Raw genomic sequence first — 9,146 nt, forward strand, 5'->3', positions numbered from 1 at the left:
GACTGCACAGTGTAATATGGGATAATACTTTACTCACAATCATGAAGCCTGTGAGGACTGCACAGTGTAATATGGGACAATACTTTACTCACAATCATGAAGCCTGTGAGGACTGCACAGTGTAATATGGGACAATACTTTACTCACAAGCATGAAGCCATGTGAGGACTGCACAGTGTAATATGGGACAATACTTTACTCACAAGCATGAAGCCAAGTGAGGACTGCACAGTGTAATATGGGACAATACTTTACTCACAAGCATAGAGCCATGTGACGACTGCACAGTGTAATATGGGACAATACTTTACTCACAAGCATGAAGCCTGTGAGGACTGCACAGTGTAATATGGGACAATACTTTACTCACAAGCATTAAGCCTGTGAGGACTGCACAGTGTAATATGGGACAATACTTTACTCACAAGCATGAAGCCTGTGAGGACTGCACAGTGTAATATGGGACAATACTTTACTGACAAGCATGACGCCAAGTGAGGACTGCACAGTGTAATATGGGACAATACTTTACTCACAAGCATGAAGCCTGTGAGGACTGCACAGTGTAATATGGGACAATACTTTACTCACAAGCATGAAGCCAAGTGAGGACTGCACAGTGTAATATGGGACAATACTTTACTCACAAGCATGAAGCCTGTGAGGACTGCACAGTGTAATATGGGACAACACTTTACTCACAATCATGAAGCCTGTGAGGACTGCACAGTGTAATATGGGACAATACTTTACTCACAAGCATGAAGCCATGTTTTCCCAGAATGGGGCTCAATTAATAAGGACCACTTGGGGATCATAAAAGCTCTCATCTACTGCTAGAAGTATTTTACTTTGTTTATATGGCTACTTTATACAATCAAAGTCTGGTTTAAAAAAAATTATTATAATATCATGTCATGTAAAAGGTCAACATTTGTAGATTTGTTTTAATAAATTGTAAATGTTGCCATTGTTCTACACTTGACAAATTTTCTACATGCTGTCTACTGCTCACTGTTACAGGCACGCGATCGCCGCCAGTTCCACGACACCATGCAGTCCTTCCAGACAACACTGAAGGCAAAGCAATCTGACGTTGCAAGTAGCTGTGCCAGTATTGGGTAGGTTTTCATACTTACAGCATTTGAAATGTGACATGTTTTCAGCTTTTGAGAGACTTATATGATGTTTTCATATTAAGGTCCAGTAATCGAAATTAAGATAAGCGTTCAAGCCCTGCCCTGGTGAATTATGAACTTTGTTTGCTCAGAGTCCCAGTTTTATATATGCCAGCTTGCTGCATTTGCTATATCTCAATTTATAATGCAATATAATAATAATATAAAAATGCTTTGCATTGTCAGACTGCTTAACCTTGATCAGAGATTTTATCATTTAGTTTAAACCTTTTTATTTTTAGCACAATTGAATAAAAGCCTAAGGCTTATTTGAAACACCCTCTTAAGTCCCTTTTGTTCGACTATCACCGGAACTTAGTGTCTATGGGGATATATACACTCCCACACTTGGGATCAAGTGACCTCATGACCTCTCGTTCGTGAGGTGGACACCATATCCTCTGCACCATGGTGGTAGATTCATGGTTTGCATATGCAATGTACAACCTCTGGCTTTTCTTATTATCTCGGCTGTTTTTGGAGAAAACCCCGAGGTATTGTCATAGCCAGCTTGTCGTGTCCGCCATCCGTGTCAAGGTTTGTTAAGGTTTTTATGTCCCCCACTATAGTAGTGGGGGACATATTGTTTTTGCCCTGTCTGTTGGTCTGTTTGTTGGTCTGTCTGTTTGCGCCAACTTTAACATTTTGCAATTACTTTTGCTATATTGAAGATAGCAACTTCATATTTGGCATGCATGTGTATCTCATGAAGCTGCACATTTTGAGTGGTGAAAGGTCAAGGTCTAGGTCATCCTTCAAGGTCAGAGGTCAAATATATGTGGCCAAAATCGCTCATTTTATGAATACTTTTGCAATATTGAAGATAGCAACTTGATATTTGGCATGCATGTGTATCTCATGGAGCTGCACATTTTGAGTGGTGAAAGGTCAAGGTCAAGGTCATCCTTCAAGGTCAGAGGTCAATTATATGTGGCCAAAATCGCTCATTTTATGAATACTTTTGCAATATTGAAGATAGCAACTTGATATTTGGCATGCATGTGCATCTTATGGAGCTGCTCATTTTGAGTGGTGAAAGGTCAAGGTCAAGGTCAGAGGTCAAATATATGTGGCCCAAATCGCTTATTTTATTAATACTTTTGCAATATTGAAGATAGCAACTTGATATTTGGCATGCATGTGTATCTCATGGAGCTGCACATTTTGAGTGGTGAAAGGTCAAGGTCAAGGTCATCCTTCACAAGGTCAAGGTCATCCTACAATGTCAAACATCATATAGGGGGACATTGTGTTTCACAAACACATCTTGTTAACATTGGCTCTAAAATCAAAGTCCTTCCACCTACAACTTTGAAACTTCATACATAGATGCACCTTGATGAGTTCTACATGCCACACCCATTTTTGGGTCACTAGGTCAAAGGTCAAGGTCACTGTGACCTCTAAAAAAAATAAAAAAATAATTCTTACAAGCTTTCGCAGCCGAGCTCTTGTTTTAGTACCGCGGTAACGCTGTCCTTTAATATCTAAAATGAACATTGCAGCTACGCTAGATTTTCTGATGATGCTTATTTTAAGCTTTAATTTTTCACAAGCGCTTGCAAGCTCTAATCCAATTGCTGTATTGTTTCAGCTTCCTACCAATCAAACATGCACATGCTAGTTAACTGTTTGTGTATAATTGCTTATCAAAGACATGTGCATGATTCACGTATTATTACATTATTTTATCCAGTTTGACCACAGGTCATGTTCACAGTATATGTTACTTGTAAATGTCTGGTTATGTTTTTCAGACAGACCTGGCTGAGTCCTGGAGAAGTTGAGACAGAATGAATCTCTTTGACGTACTCAGTTTTTGTAATGTTAGATTATTGACTCGCATGGTGTGGAGAGATACATAAGTTTCAGCCACAACTACATACTCAAACATACTTCTAGCTATAATGGATGAGAGAAAAGCGTCAGGGTTTTATCAATGGACCATCTTTTCTGCGCAGTTTTTGTTTTGTAAAAACGTCACAAAAGCAATCCAACACTAATTGAATGTTATTCAAGACCTAACACTGTATTAAATTTACTAAATAGATGACATTATGAAATACTTGTTTATTTTGTTGAAGGTCATGTCCATTCACAGAACAAAGTTGTGTAAATTATTGAAACAGAGCTAGTAAGTAACCTACCAATGCTAAGTATGATAGGTCATAGAACAGACGAACACTTTGAATATACTGTATCAAATCAAAGTATATTAGTCTTTATTGGATTGCCATTTCTCAACAAGAAAACACTTTATACTTATTATTTTGGAAATGATAAAATTCTTACAACCCCACTGAGATTTTGCTTTTGTCAAATGGCTTAGTTTTAAGATGGTGCTGGGAACTGTCATGTTTTGGTTATGTCACATGCCAGTATTATGTTATCAAAGCCTGTGTGTGTTTTCTTTAACAGCAATCTGTGTCATCATACCTTATTGCATGTTTGTTTCAATTCCATTATTCACCATGAATGACTTACATGTCCTGGATATGTCACACATTCGCTCATTTTGTTGAAGACCTTAATATCGGGCAATATATGTTAAGATTATTTGTGGAAGTTGAGATCACTTGTACCAGGATTTCAATCGATTTTTAAACATTTCCAGGCATTATTATATGCGTGTCAGAGTTAATTTTGTTTCCACATATTTAAAATACTTTGCAATTGTAGCTTTTGTTAAAATAATTGTTAAGAACTTGGTAAAGTAACAGAAAACTATGTTCATGCACTTGAAGTTAAAGTCCGGTTCACAAATGCTTCAAGATAATGCTTGGTAGATAATTCACTAGAGTGATAAATGAGTGATTTACAATTTGATTGTTTTAAAGACAGGCTTTAGAGTCGATCAAATCACTGATAGAAATTAAGATTTATTCTTTTAGATTTATTTTGTTCCCCACCACTATAGTGGGGGATATATTGTTTTTTTCCTGTCTGTTGGTTTGTTGCTTTGTTTGTTTGGTCAAACTTTAACATTTGCCATAACTTTTGTGAAGATATCAATTTTATATTTGGCATGCATGTGTATCTCATGGAGTTGCACATTTTGAGTGGTGAATGGTCAAGGTCAAGGTTATCCTTCAAGGTCAAAGGTCAAATATATGGGTCAAAATCGCTCATTTAATGTACACTTTTGCAATATTGAAGATATCAACTTGATATTTGGCATGCATGTGTATCACATGGAGCTGCACATTTTGAGTGGCAAAAGGTCAAGGTTATCCTTCAAGCTCAAATATATGGGGACATAGCATTTCATAAAACATCTTGTTTTAAATATGTTAGTATCTGTTTCAATGACATTTTAGAAATATTGGGCACAGTTCAGACCCAAAGTAAAAAATATTGATTGTTTTCCCTCGCACCACCCATGAAATGGCTGCGTGGGTTGGTAGCTCGAAAATGTTTTTAAAATAATGTGTAAGAATATTTAGGTTATTTTGTTTTATTCTGTCAGCAAAGTCAGTGTATTTTTCCCTCATCAGACTTTCAGTTTATTGGTAAGTCTATTTAGTTCTCAGCAAATTGGCTTGGTGTTTCATTTTTTACATCATAATGTTTTGTGTGATAACCACTTATTTTCTTGGGCATATTTTGCCTTTGTATCAATAATGTTTGAAAACATCTACATTCACAAGTTTTATTGTAGAAATATTTGTTTGTATCACATTTTTCATTATCTTATCATTTTACAATCATTTGTGTGGTGCTTGTTTATATACTTTATTTACTTACATGTCATAACTGTTGTGATGATATACATGTATTCCGTCCATATTTATAAAACCCTGAAGTCACCTATGCAGTTTTATTTATGATAGTAACTTGCCTTGCAAATTAAGATATTTGTGAGAGGGGAATGGTTCAGATTTGATGTTAATATTTAAAGAGTAAATGTTGTCAACAGGCACTGACCCGTGACTTCTCATAATTTCTTGAACTCAACCAGCTTGGCCCTTTTCCCCTCAGATGCACATTTTAACATATTTGCATTCCCTTAGAAAATCAAATTAAATTAAGCACCTTTCTTACTAGATTGAAGTTTTAAATACTTCATTTCCAACCATAAGATACTGATGAGTAGCAAACAGCATAAAACATGAACATACTGAGAATTGTGCAGGTTGTTCTGGTCTTATGTGTGTTGCTTATAGCCATTTTCACCTTGTTTCTGAGTGGAAAAGAGTTGAGTCTCTTATTTCATCAGTCAAAATTATCACTTAAAATTGTTTTAACACCATGTATTATTTATTTTTGGTATTTTACAAGCAGTTTTGGTATTTAACACATAGTTTTTCTTTAAAACATAAAAACTGAATTGCGTAAACTTACGCTTATCTTGCAAAACAGGAGCTCTTAAAAGCTTTTGAGAAAAAGAGGTATGTTAAAAAATATTAAACTCCTTAACTTTCTTAGTGCATCTTTGCCAGAATTACTATGTATATTTTGTTTTAATAGTTAATTTCTGGCAGTCCAGTAAGTTATATTTGACAACTTTTCTGTTTCTTCTGTTTCTTGGTGATGCCCCAAAAACTTGCAACCACATGTGGGTGTTATCTACTGTGTCATGTGTAGATATTTTGTTGGTGCTTCTTTGTGTTTCACTAAATTTTGCTTTAAATCACTAAATTTATTTGTCGACTTGTGATGGATAGAGATCCGTTATTTCTGTAAGATGATGGGGTCTTTATGTATCATTTTAAAGTGTTAGCCCAACAGTTTAGCTCACATTACGATGAAGTGCTCAAAGTGGACTTTTGTAATCACAGAAGTCTGGCAGTATACATTGTCAACTTTAGGCTCATCAGCACTCATTAAACTTGGTCAGAATAGTAATTTGGACACTATATATGCCAAGTTCTTATTTGGGTCATTTGCGTCAAAAACTAGGACACCTGGTCAAATCTTATGCAAACCATGTTACCTCTCTAGAGGTCACATTAATGATTAAAATTCTGATGAAACTTTGTGAGAATGTATATCTTTACAATAAGTAGGCTGAGTTTGATTTTAATCTGGGTGAAGTACATCCAAAAAAAAAATCACCATGTCAAATCCTTTTAAAGAAAACTTGTGACCACTCCTAAAGAAACATTAATGACTAAATTTTGATGAAATTTGGTTATTATGTTAATCTTTGATTTTATTGCCTCAGAATCTGGTCACGTGCAAAAAAATTTGGTAACAAGGTCAAATCTTAGAAAACCTTGTTACCACTCTAGAGACCACATTTATGATTAATCTTGATGAAACTTGGTCAGAATATCTATCTGGACAATATTTAGTTCGACTTCAATTCTAGGTCATTTGTGTTCAAAACTAGGCCACAAGGCCATATCTTATAAATAAACTCACTTATGAATTAATTTTGTAGATTTTTTTGTCATGATAATATCTAGGTCGAGTCGGAATCCCAGTAATGTGCTTCCAAAGACTTGGTCATCAGGTCCAATCTTAAAAAACCTTATATTACTCTTTAGGCAACATTTATGACTCTTTCTTGATTAAACTTGGCAGAATTTTTCTCTGGTCAATATCTAGGCCAAGTTATAATCTTGGTCACGTGCATCTAGATATAAGGTCACCAGGTTAAATCTTCAAAAAAATTCTTACCACTATAGAGGCAACATTTATGACTTATACTTGATGAAACTTGGTGAGATTGTTTAATTTTGACAATATCTAGGCAAAATTGAATCTGGGTGAGTTGTATCCAGAAAGAAGGTCACCAAAGATTCTTACCATTCTAGGGAGAATATTGCCTAAGTCTTGATCAAACTTGTTCACGATGTTTATCATGACAATATGAAGCCCAATAATCTGGGCAAAAAATATCACCGTGTCCAGTCTTTGACAATTGGTGTCTATGAACTCATATGAGTGCGTATAGGCCTTTGTGGCCAACTTGTAGTTTTTTGTATTGTGAAGAAAGTGAAGTATTACCACTTTAAATGTTAACATGTGTTTGTCATTGTTATGAATGTACATACATTTTAGTGCTTGCAGCAAGTAAATGTGATAGTTTGTAAATTTTGATGAATATTTCTTGTACTGAATTTGTTTTTGAGATGTATTATATCTGTTATGAGTAATAAAAGTAGAAACACAGTTGCTGCAGTTATATGTAATTACAAGAACTTTATCGAAGAAATTCGGTCGGTGTTGTCATCATGTATTGGCATATGTTTATGGTGTGTCAAAATTAAACCACGAATAGTAAAGTATTGTTAATGTTGATGTATAATAATAAATCAAAATTACACGCTTGAATATGATATTCCGAACATTTATACCATTGAATAGAAACTACAGCTAACTTTTCTGAGCTTCACATTTGGAACTTCAATTAAGAAATTGATTGTGAAATCTCATAAAAAATTGTATGCTTTGGGGAGTGTATTTACAGACTAACCTTTGTACACTATAGTAAGGAGACCACTTGCTGCTTTAGACAGGAGACAACCTGCTGCTATAGTCAGGAGACCACTTATTGCTTTAGTCAGGAGTCCACTTGCTGCTTTAGTCAGGAGACCACATGCTGCTAGTCAGAAGACCACTTGCTGCTATAATCAGAAGACCACTTGGTGCTATAGTCAGAAAACCACTTGCTGCTAGTCAGGAGACCCCATGTTGCTATAGTCAGAATACCACATGCTGCTAGTCAGAAGACCACTTGCTGCTATAGTCAGAAGACCACTTGCTGCTATAGTCAGAAGACCACTTGCTGCTAGTCAGAAGACCACTTGCTGCAGTCAAAAGACCACTTGCTGCTAGTCAGAAGACAGTTGCTGCTAGTCAGAAGAACACTTGCTGCTAGTCAGAAGACCACTTGCTGCTAGTCAGGAGACCACTTGCTGCTTTAGTCAGAAGACCACTTGCTGCTATAGTTAGGAGACCGCATTCTGCTAGTTAGGAGACCACTTGCTGCTTTAGTTAGAGACCACATGCTGCTTTATTCAGGAGACCACTTGCTGCTAGTCAGGAGACCACTTGCTGCTTTAGTCAAGAGACCACTTGCTGCTATAGTCAGAAGACCACTTGCTGCTAGAAAGAAGACCACTTTCTGCTAGTCAGAAGAACACTATCTGAAAGAAGACTACTTGCTGCTAGTCAGAAGACCACTTGCTGCTATAGTAAGGAGACCACTAGTTGCTATAGTCAGGACACCACTTGTTGCTATAGTAAAGAGGCCACTTGTTGCTATAGTCAGGAGACCACTTCCTGCTAGTGGGGAGACCACTTGTTGTTATAGTCAGGAGACCACTTGTTGCTATAGTAAGAAGACCACTTACTGCTATAGTCAGGAGACTACTTGTTGTTATAGTCAGGAGACCACTTGTTGCTATAGTCAGGAGACCACTTGTTGCTATAGTCAGGAGACCACCTGTTGCTATAGTAAGGAGACCACTTGTTGCTTTAGTCAAGAGACCACTTACTGCTAGTCAGGAGACCACTTCTTGTTCTAGTCAGGAGACCACTTGTTGCTATAGTCAGAAGACCACTTACTGCTATAGTCAGGAGACCACTTGTTGCTATAGTAAGAAGACCACTTGTTGCTATAGTCAGGAGACCACTTGTTGCTAGTCAGGAGACCACTTGTTGCTAGTCAGGAGACCACTTGTTGCTCTAGTAAGGAGACCACGTATTGCTATAGTCAGGAGACCACTTACTACTAGTCAGGAGACCACTTGTTGTTATAGTCAGACCACTAACTGCTATAGTCAGGAGGCCACTTGTTGTTATAGTCAGACCACTTACTGCTATAGTAAGGAGGCCACTTGTTGTTATAGTCAGACCACTTACTGCTATAGTCAGGAGACCACTTGTTGCTATAGTCAGGAGACAACTTGTTGCTATAGTCAGGAGACCACTTGTTGCTATTGTCAGATCACATGTTGCTAGTCAGGAAACCACTTGTTGCTAGTCAGGAGACCACTTGCTGCTTTAGTCAGGAGACCA

The 9,146-nt window shown here is 36.9% G+C and overlaps 3 protein-coding genes across 16 annotated transcripts in view; 2 read left to right on the top strand and 1 right to left on the bottom strand.

Annotated features, from left to right (window-relative positions):
- LOC127845744 (ankyrin repeat and SAM domain-containing protein 6-like) overlaps window positions 1-3,241 on the top strand; it is a 36,465-nt gene extending 33,224 nt beyond the window's left edge. Inside the window, exons 17-18 of the mRNA XM_052376856.1 lie at window positions 1,024-1,121; window positions 2,936-3,241. Of these exons, the coding sequence (XP_052232816.1) occupies window positions 1,024-1,121; window positions 2,936-2,975 (138 nt within the window). The 3' untranslated portion in view covers window positions 2,976-3,241. The remainder of the gene's footprint in view (window positions 1-1,023; window positions 1,122-2,935) is intronic.
- Window positions 1-9,146, bottom strand: part of LOC127845741 (DNA repair-scaffolding protein-like) — a 590,230-nt gene that overhangs the window by 107,288 nt on the left and 473,796 nt on the right. The window lies entirely within an intron of this gene.
- Window positions 1-9,146, top strand: part of LOC127845750 (vesicle-associated membrane protein/synaptobrevin-binding protein-like) — a 257,512-nt gene that overhangs the window by 95,292 nt on the left and 153,074 nt on the right. The window lies entirely within an intron of this gene.

Source organism: Dreissena polymorpha, chromosome 9, assembly GCF_020536995.1.
Source record: "Dreissena polymorpha isolate Duluth1 chromosome 9, UMN_Dpol_1.0, whole genome shotgun sequence".
NCBI classification, from domain to species: domain Eukaryota; kingdom Metazoa; phylum Mollusca; class Bivalvia; order Myida; family Dreissenidae; genus Dreissena; species Dreissena polymorpha.